Below are 23,125 nucleotides of genomic sequence, written 5' to 3' on the forward strand. Positions count from 1 at the left end.
ATAGTCATTGATAAGTTTCTAAGAAGAAATTGCAGGTATGCTGTTGGTAATCTAGAGGGGAGGAAGGAGAAAAATTCCAGTTAATCAACTAAGCTTAGTTCTATCAGCAATATTATTAAATAATATTAAGCAATTATCTGTAAGCTAACATTGTTTGGGATGTGGGAATGTATATTATTTTGATTTTTCCCACTAATATTCCCAAATATTTGCTTGATCACACTTTTAACACCTGTATAACATCAATATATTACATCAGAATATATCGCTGTACTATAACAGTCCAATATTTATTTAATAGTGATGGACTAAAAATGAAAAATATCTTTAAATCATCTTTATAGACTGTGTATTTATTGTATGTGCATATTTTGTTTTTATTTCCTTTAAAAACCTTTAAATGGGACCACCAGAAGAAATTCCTCTTGAAAATAAAGAAGAAAAATGACAGTCAAATTGAGATCCCTTTTCTTTTAATGAAGTTGGTTATTTTATTTGGGGTGGGAGGTTTTTTCATAATATCCCTCTGGTAAGGTTGTAAAAATTGTTTCCTCCCTGATAACTCCTCCTCATCTGAAGTAGAAAATGGAAATAAGTTTCATGTTGACAGGTAGAAACAATACAAAGTTAAAAATGTTTGTAAAAATTAATTTTAAGAATATAAGGTTTTTTCTTAACCTTTCCTTCCTTAAAACACCTTCTACAAAACCATGATTTTAAACATATGTAAACACATTTAAAATAGACAGAAAGAATGCCTTCAATATTGCAGAGGGAATTTCATCCAGTCCTTCTGCTACTCTGATCACGATTTTACCTGATTTCCCTTGATCCAATAAGACAAATACTGTACAGCTGTAGAGCAGCATACCTACTGATTAGAAGTCCTGTAAAACCCTGATCAGCACACCATTACAGAATACATAATTAATTGTAAAAATATTTTTAAAAAATAGATGTGATTAACCTTTTTGGAACTGGCGTCGCGCTTACACAGCTGCAGTAAACTTCCGCACAGACTACAATCGCATAAATTGATTTTAGAAATTCATCATTTGTGTACTATCATCATGTTAATGTGACTAATATAATTCTTTCACTGATATGTGCTGCACTTTTTTGGCTTTAAAATAAACTATTTGCACTATCAATAAGCTGCAGCTAACAGCTGGAGATAGAGAGAATAAAATCATGTTACCAGCATTCTAAAACTAGGTTCTGTAAGATTTGTTGAACTCTGTTAGTAAACATGGCCGATTCGTTTCATTCCTGTTCAGGATTTATTAATTCTTATTAAAGCTCTAATAATACCTGAAATTATTGGAACATATAGTGAATGAAACAAACGCATATTATACCCAAGCCTCTAAACAAACCAATTTTGCTCATTCAAATTTACAGTGATGGAAACCAACCGACAGATGAATTGTATGCATTTTTGAGTTTAAACATGATTGTACCAAGAAATAAGAAAAAATCTATAAAGAGTACAGGTCACCAGTATTTTCTGAAATGATGGCTAGAGACAGATATTTGGATTTTCTTAGTATTCTTCATTTTGCTGATAATAAAGATCAACTGTCTTCTCAAAATTCAAAAATTATTAGATAAATTTTAAAAGAATTTCTCAAATGTATTTTATCCTTTTCAAAATGCAGTATTGACAAGTCCTTAGTTTTATTCAAAGGAAGGACTAATTTTGTTTATGTTTATAATAAAAATTGTATTTTAGAATTTGTTTACAATTAAAGAAAAAAATAGTTTCAAATTTTGAAATGGATTAAAATAATATTTATTCCTAGTGAATGTGAACCGATAAATCATACAGAGAATGATAACATTAAGATGAGTAACTTAATAAAATAACCTAGTCTGAGCAAAAAATAGGATTTACGGTATGTTAATCCCGAAAAGATTAATGTTCACATTAATTATTTAAAATATAAACTTGATGAATAATGTTAAGGTAAATACATGAAAATACTAAATATAAAAACTCAAAAATTTATATTTCACATAATACTAAGCATATTTAAAGTAAATTAAATTTTATATAAAAGCGTGTGAACTTAAAGCTTATGAGTACTATAATTTTATACTTATGAATTAAAAATTTACTTTCGAAAGATAAGCGGGAAGGCATCCTTATGTAAACGTAGGTCCATTGTAGAGCCGTAGTTTACAACAATGTTGTTTATTTATAATATTTTTGGAACAAATCTACACAAAGTTAATTATAGCTGTGTATATAGCCCATCCCGACCAAAAGTATTCTATTTATGAAGGCTGGATATTGTAAAATTTTGTAGAAATTAAGGAAACGTTAATATTTCGATAGTAATCGAATCGTTCACTATGTAATATGAAATTCTAACTCTTTGCAGGTTTTAGCAGTTGAAGGTGTCTAGAAGGTTGTAAATATCATACGGTGAAGATGGCTAGCGTAATAAAGTGCCTAAAATTTAATAATTTGCAGATTTCTGGGCGAATATTTTATCAGCCTTGTGCCGCATACAATAGGTGTGCTGGAAATTTTGTTTGGTATAATCTATTTGTAATTTTGTCTGTACATTTTATTCTTAATTCTTTTTGTTTATTTTATGTACACTAAGGTTATGATACCAAATTGTTTTGTCACGATATTGATTTCCACAATTATATTTTACTTTGGTGGATGTGTAATTTAACTTTATTTTACTAAGAAAGTAGGTGTGAATTATTAGGGTTTACTTTTGTTTTTAAATACTATGTCTTGCACTGAAAGCCGAAACGTGGGTTTTCGTACCTCATAACCGTGAATTTTGACGTAAAAAATGCATAAGATTAACAAAAGTAAACTATAAAATTGTTATAATAAATAAGGTCTTAATTGTAAATAATCAAGTACCGAAAAAACATTGCAGTTAATGTTATTTATTCTTGACTTGAACAAAATGTGTAGAGTGATTTTCCTAGTAACCACTAACTACATTTTTTCATTTCTCTTATTTTACTGCAAATTATTTCCTTAAAATATTCTGCATGTTACTTGCCATAATTTTTTCTTTGTGTAAATTAGAACCATTCATGCCAGTTTTTGAAGTCCCTTTATTATTATTGTTGCATAAACATTTTTAAGTAGCTGTTAATTTTAGTTTTAATTTACCTAATCAATACCATTAAAAAGGTTTACGTAAAAAAATTGTTAGAGTACCTAATCTGAGTGTCTCCTTTGTCTGATTTACATGTATATTTAGTTACTGTTATAAGTACTTATAAATGTTTTGTTAATGCTACTGACTTTTTGTATTTTTTTCTAATTGTAACGATTACTGTTGTACCAAGGAATAATAAACTAATTCTTCTACAGAATATAGTGCTTTATGGCAGCAAGATGTAGGCAGTAGGAAAATTAGAAAAACAAAGTTGGAGGCATTTGAAGATGATGTTACAGGATAATGTTGAAATTTGGGTTAATTGGTAGACTACAAAGTAAAGATATTCTAAGACTAAATGACAAATTAGATAATAGGAATTTGTGGCAGTATTTTGTCAAAAAAAAGGCAAGGGTAGTAGACAGTATATTAACGCAACAAAGGTCAATGAATTTGGTTCTAGAACTTGTAGAAGGTGAAAATAATAAAGAGAAAATATGTATAAAATAGAAATTTAGAATGTGGGGTATTATATGTTGTGACCGAGTCATTCCATGTCAAATCAACAAGCTTCACAACTTGACCATCACCAATTTCAACAAAATTCACAGGATTGATCATGTCTGTAAAGTGATGACAAATTTTTTTTTTTTCAGATTTTTCAGTCGCTCAGTTTTTTGTGTAGAATCCCATAAAAAAGTGAAAAACTTGCAAAAAGTATGGCTCAGGTAATTACAAAAAAATAATTTTCTCAGCTCCTATAAGAGCCAGAGAGCTCAATTTGGTGTAATTTAAAGCTCTTGGAATAGGTTTTCATGTGATATATCACTTGGCAAGATTTTGTGGCATTAGTAGTTCAAAGCAACCAAAAAAATTATTTGACCTTGAATATATCCAAAAGTATATTTTTTTTTAAATTTGAAAAAACGTTTTGCTTCCTAATGTGTAAACATTTGTTGTCTAATGTTCCTAATGTATAAACATGTGGTAAACATTTCATAATGGGATTGCAATGTGATCATGGTGAAATAAAATAGAACTTGTACTCGCCTCTTAACTGGAGTTCGTATAGCTTCCAAAGATATTTACAGAAGAATTACAGTGTTCACTTCTTTTTACAACTTCTGGTTATTATTGTCCACTTCTTGCTTTGAGAGGTTATAAACTTTTCCTGTTGGATTTACCCTGGGATCTACTTTTGAAATAACATCACTCATATGTACATTAAGAACATCCTTAAAGTTTGGGTAGTGGAAGGAAAGTGAACATCCATATGGATGTAAGAACTTTATCTTCACTGTTTGATTTTCCTCATTTGAATCTAGAACACACCTCAACCACCAGTGTCCATCATATCTGCTGATCAAGAACCCAACCATTTCTGTGAATTCAAGATTATCTTCAATATTTGTTGTGCTTATTACTACTGCTGAGTGGTTAGAAAATGAAAACACCCTTACTTGCACCTGATTCTTGTTCAGTGGAACAAGAGTGGAGTTTCTGAGTACCTGGTTTAGTTTTTGCTGTCATTGTCCTATTCTGCAAAGCTTCTTCTTCTCCTTTATGCTGTTCAGTTGTACTGTAGTGGAAGTGTATTGACTCAATGTGTCCATTTGCCCAGTCACGCAACTGTCTTGGAGTCATGATCTGGTCATTGTAAATTATTTGAAGACTTGCTCTAGCTGCAAGTCTTTTAACAGTCCCTCCCATTCCATTATATGTACTTCTGCCATGAGATGTGGCAAAAAAAGTCACCCTGCTTTGAGACCAAAGTCTGATTCATGGTAACAGAGGTTAAGAAAATTGAGTCTGTTTTTGTGTTGAGAGGCAGCACCATCACTGTAGTAATAGATCAGGCTTGTTTTTGTAGTAAAATGAGACTACATGAAATCAATTAAATATTTCTGAAAAGGTGCACTGCTATTGTGTCATGTGTGAGACAGTCAGAAATTATGACAAGAGATGTATGCATCAATGTTTTTGTTGTTGGATCTTGGAAGTAGATTGTGAAAGGCTAACTGTTGCCTGTGCATTATTCCAGTGGAAACCTTGGGCTGCATCTTGGAGAATGAATGAATAGTTCTCAGTGAAATCGCAGATTACATGATATTCACCTTCTTTCAGAGATTGCTTCAGATGGTTGTGATAACTTGACTAGCAAGAAATGAGTGTTGAAGAAGTTTTGGAAGTTGTCAAAAAGTATACTGATGAATTCAGTAGATTTGACTAATGTCTCGGGAGATGTTCTTTTAAACGTGATGTTTTCAATGCAGTTGAGCTTGAAAGCTTCTTCAGTTCTACCCTTGACTTCAAACTAAGGACAATTTTTGCAATTTCCAAAGTAGCAAGCTTCAGTTGGGTTAGCACACACTACATACGCCATAATATCTTTGTAAAACTTAGTTGGTCTCTCACCTTCTATCAGTTCTTGCATTTTGGTGCGTTGTACATACACAAACACTGTGGGTTCACTTGCACCTGCAAGAACACAGTACTTAGGCCTGAGTTCAAAGAACTTTGAAAATCCTATTTTCAGCAATGGATACCTCTGTTTAAACAATGCAAGAGCTTCACAAATATTACACAGAGTTAATTTTTTCTGAATATGCTCTGGTCTTCCATTTATCTTAAGAGAAATAAAATATTTTTTTTCTGGGCATCATTTGACTTATTTTCTCACTCTCATACAGATCAGTTACTGTTTCTGCTGTTTCAAAATCTAAAGTTCTGCCAGGTTTAGGATCAGGACATGACATGACACCTTTTTCTTTTACTAGGCTTTTAGCTTTCCTTGCAGTGTATTCTGATATTCCAAATTCATCTTGAATATCTTAAAGTCCAGCTTTTAGGGAGCATTGTCAATATTTTTATCCTGATGCTCTTATCATCTGTAGTATTAAATTTTTCCTTTAATTGGTTGATAATTTCACAGTCAGGAGAGAGGAATGACATCTTTTTCAGAATCTGAATTCCTGTTCACTATTTTACTTTTGAACATTACTGCTGCTTTCTTAAGCTTTTCCTGAGGTTATTTTCTTTCAGATTGTCATTTTTTTCTGAATTGGGGATTCATTTAAAACAATCAAACTTTTGTTCAGATCATTTACATCTTCATCTTTTTTTGGGGAACACAAAGGATCTAATTGTTGAGATTCTTCAGCATTATTTTTAGCAGATGCTTCTAACTGTTTGTGTCAAGTATCAAAAATTTTATAACGTTGTTTAAGAAAAGTAATGTTTGCACCAAGTTCTTGCTTACACTTCTCAGGTTTTTCTTCCAGGAATTATGATTTGACTTTTCAAATGGATTGCAACAGTACATTTTAGTGAAGCTGTAGAAGTTTGGGTTCCATGTTGGTCACTGTATTCTGGTCCAAGGCTGTGATGAATTAGTCAAACTCCAAACCTGTAGAGAAAGGCAAACTCAGTTAACAAAGAGTGACTGAAAAATCTGAAAAAAAAAAATTTTTTTTTGCATCACTATAAATATAATCAATCCTCTTGGGAAGTACACTACTGAACCTTCTGTTTCAAGAGATGATCCAGACTCAATGTTACTTTACTTGTCTCAACAGGATGAAACATGTACATTCTTTTGCTGGCACTAAGAGTGCATGTCATGTCATGCCACTCTTCTGCCTCATCAAGTGACCCAGACTGGAAGGGGAGGGCTTTCATTGATTGAATCTCAATTAGCAATTGCCATAGGGGGGGAACAATTGGAATATTCTGTTGTACCTAATTATTACAAAATTATTTTTTAACGTGATCTCATTATGAAATGTTTACCACACGTACAACACAGCAAGAAATATATTTTTTCAATTTAAAAAAAAATCCACTTTTGGATATATTCAAGGTCAAATAATGTTTTTGGGAGACCTTGAACTATTAATATCACAAAACCTTGCCCAGTGACATATGATATGAAAGCCCATTCCACGTGCTTTAGAATGACACCAAAATGAGCTGTCTATCTCTCATAGAAGCTGAGAAATTTATTCTTTTGTAATTACGAAAACCTTGTTTTTTACTATTTTTTTACGGGGGGTTCTACACAAAAAACTGAGTGACCGAAAAATCAGAAAAAAATGTTTTTGCATCACTTCATGGGTAGAGCCAAACATGTAAATTTTTTTGAATTACAGAACATGAATCTGACAAGTTCATTTATTTTTGTTTATTTGATGTGGCGTGACCTAACTACGAGATTGGCACTGAATACAAAGGAATAGAGAAGTAAATTAAACCAGTCAATGACGAGAAAGATTAATTTTGTTTAATTTTAGCTTTCATTTCAGGTAGATTCATTTACTTATTTTTAACTTGATTTTTAGGCTAGCAGAAGTTGGACGTTTGGATGCACCAAAAAATGAAAAGTATGATACCGGGCAGCTTTTTCTTCATAGAGTATTTGGATATAGAGGTGTAATATTATTTCCATGGCTAGCAAGAGTGTATGATCGAGATCTTCCAAATAAAAGAGAAAGGTGATGTTAATTTTATTTACATTTATATTAATATATGTAATTTTTGTTGTAATAAAAATATTTTGATGCAAGTTTGTTTACATAAGGTAGAATTAATTGTGATGACAATTAACTGTTTTTAAATGTAACAGGCACGTGAAATTTATTTATTTTATAAAAATTTAACTGTAAACTTAATCATTGTATTATACATTCTCATATAACGTGAAAGTTGAGTGTACTGTTTCATTTCCAAAATTATTAAAATGACAGACCTTTGATTTTCTGTCAGTATTTTTACGAGTATTATTTTTATTACTGGTTAGTGTTCTGAGAATCTTGTATTCTATTATTTAAAATGCTATGGATCTTACAATTTGTTTTTTACATTACAGTAATTTAATTTTACAGCTTTTTAGTCTTTTTATGATCAAATTAATTTAAAACATGAATGCTTAAATCATGAATGTATTGAGCACTTTCCTCCTTGATTTAATGCCTGATAAAGAGAAATCCAATGCTATTGTCTTTTACAATCATTTTTACATCCCTCTTGTGAGGTCCTCATACCACAATACAATGTATGGGACTTACCGGTTTTTCCTCATATTAAAGAAGATATGATCATTCTGATGTTAATTTCAGTATTAAAGTTAATTATCAGCTAAATTTGATCAATTATTTTATATTACTAGTAACACTTTTTTTATTCTAATACAGTAGAAACACTAAAACAGGTAATGTAAAATATTTGTTAACATGAAATATTACTTAGGACCAGAGCTGGTATGGTTATAATTTCTTAAAACAAATCATAAGGAATCAGATATTAAATTTGGAACCTTCTTTGGATGGTATGTCATAACACTTTACTATATAATAAACCAGTGCAGTTGGAAACTCAATTGCATTAAGCCTCAGGCTCTGCGTGTCTAGGCCCTGTTCTTCAACAACATGATGTTATTTTGGCATCCAACAGAATAAAAAGGTGATAGAAATAAGATAGTCATGTGCATACAGTGAAAAGCTGAAGCAAAGAGTTTGGGATTTGGGATCTTGTTGTTAGGAAACCTTTCTTGATATTCATGTGCAGCTGGTGTATATCTATAAACATATATATATTCTATACGTTTATTTTATTCATATATTCTCTAAACAGAAATAGTATCCACATATTCATTACAAAGTTAGAAAGGTACTTTTATACTCTGATATGCAAGCATTGTATTTTATATACTCTGATTTTGAGCATAAAACTAAACACATATTTTAGAAGAAAAAAATGAATGTCTTTTCATGATTCAATGAATGCTCATGCATTCATTGAATCATTATGAATGCACGAGCTTACGAGTTCAGAATAAGTATGAACACTTAGGTAAACTTACAGAATTATTCGAATACAATAATTGTCAATGAGCTGTTAGTATTACCAATGTATGAAGTACAAAATTTAAGAAATAACTTTTTTAAATTCAGTTTTGAATATGAAAGATTTTCATACTTTTTTTGTGTAACAATAATTTAAGACTGCTATTAAACTAGTATTTTCATTTTTCATTCTTATTTAGTCATTCATTTTTTTGAACCATTAGTTGACTGATTTGTTATACAGAGAGCGGCAGAGATAACTCCCCAGTTTGAAGGGCTAATAAAAAAATACGTAATAGATTTTAGTCAAACTTTTATTATACCATAATAAGAATTATCATTGCCATTTATTGTATATCTAAATGATTAAAGTTTCAGTTACTTAAAAACAATATCATTTAATTGTCTATACACGACTGAAGCCCTCTTGGAAATTGTGCATTACTCTCGTCGTTGTCTTTTGTGGAATTTCCGCGATTTCATGTCAGATAGCAGCTTTGAGTTCGTCGGTTGTCCTCGGTTTGTTTTTGTAGACTTTACTCTTTAAGTAGCCCCATAGAAATAAGTCACAAGCAGCAAGATCAGGTGAACGAGCTGGCCACGGCATGTTACCTCGCAGTGAGATTAAACGCCCTGGAAACATTTGTCTTAGGACTTCCATAGATTGTCTTGCTGTGTGAGCGGTTGCATTATCCTGTTGATACCATACAACACAATTTCCAATTTCATTCAGTTTCGGTTTCAGGAAGTTGTTTAGCATGTGTACATAACGTTGAGACATAACTGTAACTGTTCGCCCTTCCTCCTCAAAAACAATACGGGCCTATGATTCCAAAGTCTGCTACAGCACACCAAACTGTAACATGTTGGTTATGGAGAGGTCGCTCATGCAGTTGTCTAGGATTATTTTCTGCCCAATAATGAAAATTTTGCTTATTGACATAACCTGATAAATGAAAATGTGCTTCGTCAGATGAGAGTACGACTGCATTGTTTGGAACATTTTCAAGGATAGCGTGACAAGATGCAATACGACTGGCCCAATCACGTTCACTAAGTTCCTGCACAACCATTATTTTATGCGGGTGGAAGTGCAGGTCTTGGTGTAAAATTCTTCTCACTGTTCGATCAGATATTCCCAAGCCGGCAGCGTGCCTACGGGCTGGACGCCATGGAGATCGTGTAACTGCTTGCTGGAGTAGTTGAACGCTGCGAGGTCTACCTGGCGGTGCTTTTTTCATAGCCGAACTCATAATTCTAAAATTTCTAACCCATGTTAGAATGGTTTTCCTGTCAGGGATTGCACCGTGTCGACTTATCCCGTAGTGTGTACGAAATAATCGCTGCGTACAGATTACAGAATCACCATTTTTAAAATAAGTTTCGATGACGAACGCCCGATGCTCACCGCTCCACGCCATGTTAGCGACTGAAAATTGCAACACCAGACCTGCATTATGGAACCAGTCCAGACCCACCTACTACCACTAGCGCTGAGCTATAACGGTGGCAAATTCGGGAGTTATTTCTGCCGCTCCCTGTATTATTATAGTATTTGTATCCGTTATTTTTGTTCTTTACTAATCTTTTAAACTCAACATATTTTTATATTTTATATTCTCATCCATCTCTGTTTGTTATACATTCCAATCATTATCATCTACAGTTTTTGCCATTATTGCACAGTGTATTTGTGTATATATATATATATACTGTTTATTTATTATTTAGGATGCTCTCAATGATGTATTTCATATTTGCTACAAATATCTCTGGTGGTATCCATTTGTAAAAAAAATTAATCGAGTTTAAATTAAATAAAAATTAATTAATTAATTTAATTTAATTAAATAATTCAATTAATAAAAATTAAATTCTCTACCATTTAATGTAAAATTCAACTGACTAAATGCTTTTCCTCTGTTTCAATTATTGTGTTTTAGTTTACAATTATTTGACTGGAACAAACTATTGAATTATAAAATGTACAGAATTATTTTATTTCCTATTTAAGCTGTGATTACATTATCTCGTTTTCATTTTATGAAAACGTATGTATATTTAAACCAGGTAAATGTGATTGTACCGTTGATTGGTATCACTACATTGTATCTTGATTACAAAATCAACTAGGTATCTAAGTGAATTTTTATCTTCAGCTGCATCAGTGAAAGGACACAATAGAAGTAGAAAATTTGCTGGCCATTCTATTTGTTGAAAGATGATGTACAGAAAATATCTTGTATAATTTTGCTTCCCAAAAAGTTTGATACTGATAAAAGATTTGTCTTAACCAAAAGCTAAAAAATTGCTACTTTGAGGTCATCTAGCCTTCTGTATTGTTTGCACAGAGTTACACAGTTAAAGCTAGCTCAAGAAAATGCTTGGTTTGGTGGCTATTTAATTTAGCTTATTGTAACTGAACGTATTAGAACTGTTTTCTTGACATGTAGGTTAATACAGTATGGTTAAAATTTTATTTATTGGTACTGCATTAATGACGTATGCTTCATTGCTATTGATAGTGAAATTTTGTAGCCTATTCATCATAAACATGAAAAATAAATTCCCCACTAATTATTAACACACCTAGTTCTTACTCGTGTTTCAGTGTTAGTGTACAATAGGTCTACCATTCATCGCTATCTGATTGTGTTTCCCTTTTTGCTAATTTTTTACCTTTTAATCTGTGAATAAAATGTGCCATATTCAACAGAATATTGTATGGCTTTAGTTGAGCTACATTGCACCTCTAAGTCATTTAAATTAATTCAAGAGAATATTAAGGAAATACCTGATTTAGGTCCACCAGCAAGTCTACAATAAAAAATTAGTGAAAAGTAACAGCAAACAGGTATCAGATCTTGTCAATAAGTACTGAGAGAATTAAGTTAAAATCCTACCCTATTACGTTGGTACAGAAAATTAAGTATCATGGTAAGATTGACTGTAAAACATCTTATGAATGGTTCTTAGGTAGCATTAAATAAGGTGTATTAGATTTTTTATCTTTTCTCTATGGATGAGGCTTTGTTTCATTAAATGGTATATGTAAGTTTACAAAATACACAGCACTATCCTACAGAAAATCTGTGAACTGAATGAAACCTCTACAGACCCTGATATTGGTGTATGTTGTGTGACATTGAGAATATAAATCATTGGTTCTATATTTTTTTTTAAATGCCATGAATGGTGTATGTTTGTAGAGCTTTAATGAATTTGTGCTTCAACTGACCTTTGATGAACTCATGTACAAGTATTTTCAACTAGGTGGGGGCCGCTTGCCAAACATTGAGAAAAATTCTAGCCCATGTAATTGATGTTTTTACAGAAGAAATAACTCTTAGTAAACATTTATGGCCCGCCTCTGTTCCTTGAAAATATCACCTTGTGATTTTAATTTTGGGGTTCACTGAAGGAAAATATTTTACAAAGAACAACCCACGTAATCTTTAGGAGTTAAGGAATACTACTATTAAATGCAAGATTGTTAACAAAAGATTCAAGATGTTTCTTAACAACATACAGCATACAGAAATATGTTTTGATAACTATGAAGGTCATTTATCTAATATTTAAATTTGTAAGTGCAGAAAATTCATTAATATGGCTTTTAATAAGGAACTATAAAGACTTTCTTTTAGTAGCCTGTTACTGTATACTGTAGTATACTTTTTTCTTACCATCTTTAAACTCGCAAGGGGCAACCGGTATTCACCTAATAGACATTACCTCAGTTGCACCCGTGAGCCGTAGCGGCAAATAATTAGGGGCATTTTGAGAAATTGTGTTTGTAGTGCTGAAAGCTTCCACCTGAAAATTTTGTGTAACAACCATTTTAACTCCCTACATCAATCTTTGTGTAATTGCTGAAGTGTGTTTCTTTGTTTATTAAGTACTCCAATCAAGAAAAAGCATAGAGCATTTTTTGGCTTGCTGAACTGTAGTTATTAATTTTAGATCAACATGCATTTCAATATACATATTATAAAAAGGAGCCACCATGTTAAAAAAATGTATGATGCCAATTCAATCTGTACAAAGAAACAGGATTTGTTTTCAAATATAAATCGCTTGGAAGGTCACCAGTATTAGAAGGAACTGTCAAACGACTTTGATGATCTGCAATCAGAAGTCTTAATAAATCCATCATTTGTCAAAGCCTTAAGTTACAAATTCCTAAAACAACTGTTCTTAAAGTTCTACATAATAGGTTTGTACTTGTATACATTCAAAATTCAGCTATTGATAGAGATTAAATCATCTATACAGAAAAATATTTCCAGTTTACTGTTGAGATTTTAAAAAAGAAATTAGTGAAATTTGTAATTTTTAAATAATGTAATTTTTATGGATGAAGCTACTTTTCATGTTATAAATGTATTAATAGACACAATTCATGAATATAGGGATCTGAAAAGTGGCATGTAATTTTTGAGAAATCACATGTCACTCTAATTTAATTTTTTGTGTATTTAATGAAAAAGCTAATAATCAGACCTTTTTTCTTTGCTGAAAAGACTGTTAATGGAAATGTCTATCTTAATATGTTAGATGACTATCCATTTCCTCTACTGGGTGAACTTAAAAATGGACATCAAATTTATTTTCAACAAAGGTGTACCCCTGCACTTATTATTTATTACCCAGGCTTTGATTAAAAAATTTCCAGATAGATGGATAGGTTGAGAAGGCCGTATACTGTATACTCTAGCCTCCAAAGAACCCCTTCTGATATTTTCTTGTGGGGATACATTAAAAATGCTTATTCATAAAAATTATGTGACAAAACATTTAAAGGAAAGAATTAGGAAGCGATTACACCATAACAGAAGATATGTTACATCTTGTATGGGCAGAAACTGAATATCAGCTGGACATTTGCCGAGCGACAAAGGGCATCCATATTGGAATTTGTTCATTTTGTAACAAAACTATTTGAAATTGAAAATTTGACAAATAAAAGAATATAACTAAGTGTTTTTTTTTTAATTTAATATATGCCGTAAACCCACTATTATTCTTTGATAACTGTATTTTAGGTTCGATTAATAACCATATTATTAGTGTTATCTATATCATCAAATCAAATCAAATCTATATCAGATTTAGTCAAGATTTTTTTCTAATATTAAATTTTAGAGTTAATACTGAAATAGTATTAGATTTATTATGAACTTATTCATTTATTACCCAGACCAATCAGTTATCATGCTGGCTTCTTGATCAACTGCTCTCTGGTTAATTCGCCAATAAATAAATCACACTTATTTTACCTGTCATTTTACCTATTTTATCTGTTTCTTCATTAAAGTATGTCTTTTACGCAAATCTGTGGTTGATAACAATATAAAATAAAAATTATAGATCTACATCATTTCATGTAAATGATCTCTACTGAATAAGTATTTTGTATGGAATCATACATTAATTTAACAGAAAACAGTTTATTTATTAAAATCTCTTAATTATTCTGCAGTTGAAGATTTAGCTGACTTGCTTGAAAGAGTTTTAGTTGTTTTAGACCATTGTTTTTATGTAAGATTTTTAAATACTCATCAGTCTATGTATATGAGAAAGTTTGAATAGTTACTTTTTAATGTGATCTGTGTTAATGTATTATTATACACCCATCAGAATTAAATATTTATATATTGTTTTTTGTAGAACTTAATCTTTTTCTAATTTATCTACTTTATTGAGTGTTTGTTTTATGTACAACAGTTTATATTGAAGCATAGTAATTATTTTGTTTCCTTTTGTTTAGATTGATTGATGATAACAACTCCAATGTTGCAAAAGAAGTTAAAGGTCGAACACATACTTTTTACCAAGTGCTTATAGATTCAAGGGATTGCCCACATATCGTAGGTTATGAACAAGTTTTTTTTTTTATTCAAGAATTTTGTGAATATTTATTAATTAAATTATTTTTTGTAGCTGAAATTCTTTTTCTGGGTTTTTGCAAATTGGAAAAATAGCACACTTTCTTAATTTGTAGGGATTTAAAATTTGAAGAATTTAGAAAGGGTTTCAGATGAATTCATGAAAGAAAAATTATGTTTAAATGCATTTTTATTTACTCACCGCTGTATGTTTTTTTCAGACTTCAACTTTACATCATTGTCTTTGTATGCCATCTCTTTGTTTTCATTTCTCCTGTAATTTCTTAATCTTCAGCTTATCCTTCATCATTACTGAGTTATAATCACCATCAATGCTCCTGGGTACATCGTGCAGATTTTAATTTGGTTCCAAAATTGTTGCCTTATCATTGTATAATTAGTCAGATATATCCTCATCCACCTATCTTCTTTTATATTTTTTAAAGGGTAAAATTATTTATTTCCATATAATTTGTTGACATAATTTTAGTTAGTATTTTAAAGTAGAAAGAAGAAAAGTACAAATAAAATTGTAATGAAATATACTACAGAAGAATAATAAATTACATTTTAGGAAGTTGCATTGTTGATGTGATTCAAAATGTTCTAAGCTGTTTAATATTATTACACTTGATGGGACATGTTCTGGACATACTAGTACAGATATATCATCTTTGATTAGGTTGTTTTAGATGTTCCACTTCACCATCAGGTGAGATGCCTTACAAAGCCCTTTCTATGTGACCCTTGAACACCTTGCTTCTCCAAAAAAAATTTTTTTTTTTAATTTTTATGGGAATTTTTTTAGAAATGTGATATGGATGTGCTCACTTCGCTTTTTTTGTTTACTTATTATTTTACTTATTATTCCTGTGTAATTACACAGGAATTAACCATTATTACATTAAATATCTGCATGATAACACAAACACTGCTATTGTGTGATAACCTTTTTGAAGGATTACTTTTAAAGATTCTGTTTTTTTTTTAATTTTAGGAATAACTTGCGTATGTAAAGGAATATTTTTAATGTTATCTAACAAACATAAAAAAACATGGGATACAAACATAACATTATGAAGGGAATGTGCATTATGATTCATTTACTGTAGGTTCTGACATGTCAGTACAGAGCAGTACTCTGAGTCACAATTAACTCGCCATTGTTTTGTTAACATTCGCTATGTATGTGTACATACTATGGTTTCATTCTGTTTTGTGATTTATTGTTGCTGTTTTAAGTTTGTTGTGGTAGTGAATAAATATGCCAAGGAAGTGTGTAAATGATCTGGATAACTTTTGTAATGTGTGTCAGGATTTGACATTTAAAGAACAATGAAGAAGTTTGATTCTGCTAATTAAAAAATGTTATGAAGTATATTGTTGGCTTTAAAGTTGGGGATGAAGATAACAACTGGGCCCCTTACATCTGCTGTTCAAATTGTGTGAAACACCTGACAGATTGGACTGCGGGTAATTGGAACATGATTATTGCCATAACAGTGGTGTGATGTGAACCACAAGACCATTTGTCAGACTGTTATTTCTGTATTATAAACATAAAAGGAATAAGTAGTAAATTCAAACACATAGTACAGTACCCAAATTTACCATCTGCTATAAGGTCAGTGCCTGATGGTAAGGACTTACTGTATTGTATCATCTGGCACATTTAACTTTAAAAGATGAATCAAAATATTAGACAGCCACTGAAGTTTGACATGAGGAGCAAAATAATCCTACTTTTGAAGCGGAATCCTCATTCCATAAACCTCATCTGATAACTCAAGGTGAATTAAACAACCTTGTTCAGGATTTGAACTAAAGAGTGTTTCTTTCATAATGCTCAGGAAGAGTTTCAAGATTTATATTCAAAGGAAATAGTTTAGTGTTCTGCGACAGTATTTGTGCTCATAGATGCACATTATCATGACTTAACTCTACAAAATGGAGACTGTTCATTGATTCTTTGAAGACTAGTTTAAAGGCTGTCCTTTTGCACAGTGACAAATTTCCTTCTGTGCTATTAGCTTATACAACTAACATAAAAGAAACATGGGATAGTATGAAAATCCTGTTAGAAATAATTCAGCACAAATACCACTAAATTATGTGTTGCAATTTAAAAGTTATTGTTTTATTAATGGGTTTGCAGCTTGGCTACACTAAAATGCAATTTCATGGTATTTTGTGTGAATGGAACAGCAGGGACAAGACAAATTTTTTATCAGGAAGGAATGACCAAAGCATAAAACACTTATGCCTGTACAGAAATTGTTAACTCACTAGTTAACTAAAATAATGCTTCTACCTCAACTTCGTATAAAATTAGGGTTTTTCAAAAATTTTATTAAGAAGATTGATAAAAATTGTGCTAGATTTCATTATTTGAAAGAAATATTTCCTCATGTTAGTGACATTAAAATCAATGAAGGAATTTTTGTGGGTCCCCAAATAAGAACTCTGATTAGAGACTGACAATTTTAAGAATTGTTAAGCCAAGTTGAAAAGTCAACTTGGAGGTTATTTAAAAATGTTGTGCAAAACCTTTTAGGAAATCATAAATCCCCGCTATTACCATGACATGTGTGTGAATTATTACAGTATTATAAACATTTGGGGTGTAAATGTCCTTAAACATTCTTGAAATTGATATCTGAATTTCTTTCCCGACAATCTCGGTACCATCGTTGACAAACATGGGAAATGCTTCCACCAGTAAATCTCAGCCATGAAACTTAGGTACTGTGACAGTATATTACTAGACTGCTCACAGGTTATCGTTGGATGCTAAAGAGGTATGTTCTTAGAATTACTTACTTATGCCAGCCCATCCATGGAAAGAGATTATTAGTTGATGGTTGGGCTCATCGACTAGTTACCCACGACTTATGTTTATAATTTAATGATCTATTGGGTAGACTTAGTATGTATAAGTTGGGTTGTGTCTCTAGTGCATGCTTACTGCACCAGTATTCATAGATTAAGACAACTAGACTGTGAAAAACATTAGCAATACTTTCGTTGGTTTTTATTGATAAAAATGAGATTGAGGTGCTGGGTTGCATTTATTTTAGTGATGAAGTTTAGTTTCACCTCAGTGGCTACAGGAAAAGTCACAAATACAATGAAGGGGTAATCTGAAATTGCAATATGTGTATAGTGAGTGATCATACACATACTTAAAATTGACATGTATGGTCTTCCCCTGACGTGTAATAGAAATAATTAAAATATGTTATTTGATTTTCATAAAATTTATTTAAAAAATCGCAACAGCTGTTTTGATACACAGTACCTTTCTCAGATGTTACGAACAATACTAAAGCTAAAAGTACATTATAGTAAAAAGGTAATGCAAAAACCAAAAGAGATAAAAAGAAAAACATACTTCACTGATAGATATGTTCAGTCCCTTTTGTTGCTCTTTACCTTTTTGTTTTTCTCTTCTATTTATACCTGAGGAAGGTACTGTGTACCAAAAAAGCTGTTGTGATTATTTAAATAAATTTTGTGAAAATCAAATATCATATTTTGTTTATTTTCTTTTGTTTCATCCATGGATTAGGATTATATGACATACAATAGCTCCTCCTTTGTGTGTATTTTGATGTATATATATATATATATATATAACTTGAGGTGATGAACCTTATCACAACTTAATCCAACAGTTTATTGCGCTGTTAGAGAAAACAAAATGCTTTTATGTAGATAGCATAAACTTTCATTCTGCTAATGAAATGATATCTGTGTTACAAGAAGCATTTTGACATTTGTCTGACTTTATTTCAGAAGATTTGTGGCACCAAATCTTCATATCTTATGCCGCTAGATATTTTTCTTCAAATGTAATTAAAAATTTTGGCTTCTAGAGTGACCCTCATACCCTTTACAAACTGTAAACTAACTTTGAAGGTGAACATTCAGATATTGGTAAATATCTGAGTGTCATGTTTTGCTGCAAATGCCATGAATCGCATAAGAATCTGCATCCAAGTAAAAGAGAATCACTTTCAACGTATATTGCGAAATTAGATGTATGGGTAATGAGAATATTTTGGAAATTTGAGTCTTGTATTGTGAAAAAATAATTCAAATAAAAATAATGAAATTTTGGTTTGAATTTTTAAAATTTCCATTATTTATTAATTTAGATATCAATATTCATTTATTAATATAAAATTTACTTTATTTGTATCAGATATAAATAAAGATATCAGAATATTTGTATCAGAAAAATATAAATGTTATTTGATTCTGTACAACAATATAATATCCTTAGATATGAATTAATACATTTGCAATGCAAATGTAAATGTAAAACATAAATCCCTACGTTTTAACACTTGAGCACAGAATATCCAAACTATTTAGTTATCTGTCTATTTAGTTATCACAATTCCCATTGTACCTGTCTACAGAAAAGAAGAGTGCAGAGCAAAAGGACATCAACCTGCCGGGGAATGTCTCTGATCAAGGTACTGTAGGTATTCCAGAATCTCATCATATATCATCATTTAGGGGACCTTTAGCTAGACATTAAGTAATATTTAACTCCTTTAACATGGAAAATTTTTTATATTTTAATGAAGGTCAGTTACAACAAAGAAATTCTTATTTACAGAGAGCTCAGACAGAAGCTGTTACATTTCTTGGAAACCAGGAAAGCAGTCGGAGCCTGTATGCAATTCCTGGACTTGATTATGTCGCCCATGAAGACATCCTTCCATATACAACTTCTGAAAAACAACCTCTACACCATGAACTTTTTGATAAATTCCTAGCTTATTGTGCAGATAAAGGTAAAATTTCAGTTGTGATGTAACATGAAAAACCAGATTTAAATTAATCAGTTATTCCTAGTTGTAGATTTTAAGCTAATGATAAAATATTTGATGGCCCTTGTAGAATAATGATTTATTCTCTATTAATTCTAAACACCTAAATCTTGTATTTGTAAAATCTAGTCATGGAAGAAATATTTTCCATATTGATCACAATTGATCTATATTTTGTTTTTGACTAAAAGTTCAAGAAATTTTTTTTAATATATTTATGAAATGGTTTTGCATGCAGCAAAAATCTGCTGTATCTGTGCAAAAATAAGGTTATCCAATTATATTTTCAATAGAATTATAGTGTTTTATAATTCATGATTACCCTCTACCAATGTCTGTGGCAGGTGGTAAGGAGGACGATCATCTCTTTTCAGTAGAGTCACCTCTGTTTCAGTTAACTGTGCTTATTGTAATCGGGTGAAACTGAAAGTAAGCACAAAGAAAGCTTGCTCTTAATGCCTGTGTTATATTTAAATTACTTTCTGATCCCAGATGAGAAATTAAATGAATAGTACGACCCCACTGAAGAAATCAGCTAATTTTGTGTTTTGAAATCAACATCAACTTTTTTTAATTATAGATGATTGTAATTTATCAGGGAAATATTTATTTATTTTTTGTCAGGAGTGAGCAGCAGTGAATATTAAGTTTTAATGATAATCCAAATTTAATTTATTTTTACTTGTTCACATAAATTACATGTCAAATTGCCATTCATATTGTTCACACCTTTGGTTGAACAGACATAAGATCACAATCTATATACTTAATTTAATATATTTTATGTTTTATTTTCACTCAATTGCATTATAACTGATAATTGCATGTAAAAGCCGATTTTACAGTTATAAGTGTAATGGAAATCTGTGATTTGTTTTGATATAAGTTTTACACTATTGTGTATTATTTATGTTGTGTATTATTATCACACACTATTGTGTGATAATACACATTACACTATTGTGTATTATTATCTTGTTTAATGTTTGTTCATATTTATTTACAATGACTGTAAAAGGTAGGTTTACAAATGAAATGGAATGTAGTGTAATTATATATAGTTCATAGTTAAAAAAAAGTGTTAAATGAAGTACATAAGGTGGTAATTTTGAGTTGATTAAGGCAGCAGTAATTCAAGTGATTCAAAAATGTAGGGATCTATGGTAACATTATGATTAATGGTAATCTATTAGTATCTATCTAACATAAATACTAATCTAAACTGTCATGTCTGGTATTGGACAACATGAGAAATGTTTGGTCACGGTTCTCCTTTACTTTTATTCTAAACATAAGCATTTCTTTAAAATTAATAAAAATATATTAATTTAGTAATTACCATTTTACTACAAGTTTCATCACTGCATAGCATTCTAAGTAGTTTTTAATGAAAACACATTTTTGTATCTAATATTACTCATTTCTGGTCACTTTTTTGTCTTTATTAAAATTTAAAAAAATAAGTGTTAGAACTAATACGAAGTCTGTTGAGGAAGTAGTCAACTTTATTTTTTTAATCTTAACTATTAATTTTATAGGTTTGGTCCTTGTCCCATTCAAATTACTCCTCTCCCCTATTCACACACTTTTCCTAGCGGTGTTTCCACTTTGCACAGCAGTCCTGGATAGCTTCATTTGAAATGACCGTTAAGGTCTGTGATGAATTTGCTTTAATGTCATCAATAGTATCAAAATGGCATCCTTTCATCACTGATTTTAATTTCTGAAATAAGAAAAAATTACAGTGAGTGATTTTTATTTGATTCAATTTCAATTGAATCTAGAGGTTGAGAATTGGTCAAGAGGTTGAGGATGACATTAATTGCAATGCTAACCTCTTTTGCAAGTTCTTTGACAGTCAATTGGTGATTTGAATGTTCCAGAGCGTTGATTTTCTGAACGTGGATGTCATCAGTTGAAGTTGAAGGCTTTCCTGGTTGAGGGTCATCTTCAGTTGACTGACAACCACTTTTAAATCATGAAAACCATTTGTAGCATTGTGTATGACCCAGAGCATCATCTCTGTGAGCTTATTTCAAAAGTTGAAAAGTTTCTGGGAAAGTTTTTCTCAGTTTCACGCAAAATTTTACATTGTATCATTGCTCCCGAAAATTGCAAATTACAAAAATCACTACTAACACTTAAACACGTTGCTCTAAAATAACAACATGAAAACTAAACTAGATATCAACAATCCTAGAATATGTGGTTACAGAGAAAGTTATGCAATAGTATTATTTATATTCTTAGTCTGCAGAACCAGTACCCAACTTGTCCATTTAATTGTTTGCATAATAATTTTTGTTGTCTGCACCCTTATGTTTTTCTATAAATTGTTATTCCAGTCTGGTAACCCTTTAGGTTGAACAACATCTTTTGGAGGTGCCATTGTCTGTATTACAAGAAAAAATTGCTAAACGGACTCATTACTCTAAGAAAAGAGTCCCTTTTAGTTCCTTCTAGATTCTTCTTTTCATTATTACTTTCTCTTTCTTCTGGATTGGAAGAAATCCGTTACCCTGGTTCATTATACTAGTCCTGTTACAATACTTTGAAGCATTCTCTTTATATCAATTTGTTGCAGGTAATACCTCTTATCTGATCTAAAAAAACATTTTGTTCTGAAAGAATGTAAATCTGGATGTTAATTCATAAAATGAAGGTAGGGTTTTCTACTCCAGACATATAACAGGATATTAAACTTTCATTCATTTTCATCATCTGTTATGATAACCTAGCTGTCGTGGTGGCAGATTGATATCCTGGTAAAGCATAGCACAGGTTGGGTGGAGGACTGTGATCCCCTATTTGGCCTTGTGGTTGTTGATCTATTATTTGTAACTTGCTGTTGTTTTTAAGACCTCAACGGAGGGATGCTACTTCTAGATGGGCTGGTCCAGTGCAATGGTAGGTATCTTATTTGTTAATGACTCATCTGAGGCTTGCCTACCTGTTTTCACTATAACACAGTTACTCAGAAAATTGGCTACAGATCCAAAATTTGGTTATCTTCAGTCCGTATTTAGAGTGCATGGACTTACATACTTCGGGTCTTTTCTTCCTGGTTAGCTGTAGATGTTGATTATAATGATAACTTAAAAAAATGGCCACTTCAAGGTCACATTACTCCCCATCAGTCATAAAGTATTGATCCTCAAAGCTTATTATTATTATTATTATTTTCTTAGTCAATTTTTGTTATATCTGAGTCATTGTCTACAAAATAATCTGCTTTCAGTTTGCTGATGTTGCAGGTTTGGTCATAATATACTATAATTTACCCTAAGCTACAGCAAAACTGGATGATGATGATGATGTAAATTTGCTTAACAGTTTTTTTTTTTTTTTAGAATATAATCTAGCTAAATTTATAATAAATTCTAAAATCATATTTCTTTCTTATGTTAAAATTCATTATGGCA

At 31.1% G+C, this 23,125-nt stretch overlaps 1 protein-coding gene across 2 annotated transcripts in view; it reads left to right on the forward strand.

Annotated features, from left to right (window-relative positions):
- Nucleotides 1–2,331: 2,331 nt before the first annotated feature.
- The window catches only part of POLDIP2 (DNA polymerase delta interacting protein 2), a 34,657-nt gene continuing 13,863 nt past the window's right edge, over nucleotides 2,332–23,125 (forward strand). The window contains exons 1-4 of one of the 2 annotated variants that reach the window (XM_075363077.1): nucleotides 2,332–2,541; nucleotides 7,472–7,624; nucleotides 14,745–14,844; nucleotides 19,490–19,667. In XM_075363077.1, the coding sequence (XP_075219192.1) occupies nucleotides 2,435–2,541; nucleotides 7,472–7,624; nucleotides 14,745–14,844; nucleotides 19,490–19,667 (538 nt within the window). In that variant the 5' untranslated portion in view covers nucleotides 2,332–2,434. The remainder of the gene's footprint in view (nucleotides 2,542–7,471; nucleotides 7,625–14,744; nucleotides 14,845–19,489; nucleotides 19,668–23,125) is intronic. The other variant, XM_075363078.1, reaches the window with a different exon arrangement.

The sequence above is a fragment of the Lycorma delicatula genome, chromosome 4, assembly GCF_047948215.1.
Source record: "Lycorma delicatula isolate Av1 chromosome 4, ASM4794821v1, whole genome shotgun sequence".
Lineage (NCBI taxonomy): Eukaryota > Metazoa > Arthropoda > Insecta > Hemiptera > Fulgoridae > Lycorma > Lycorma delicatula.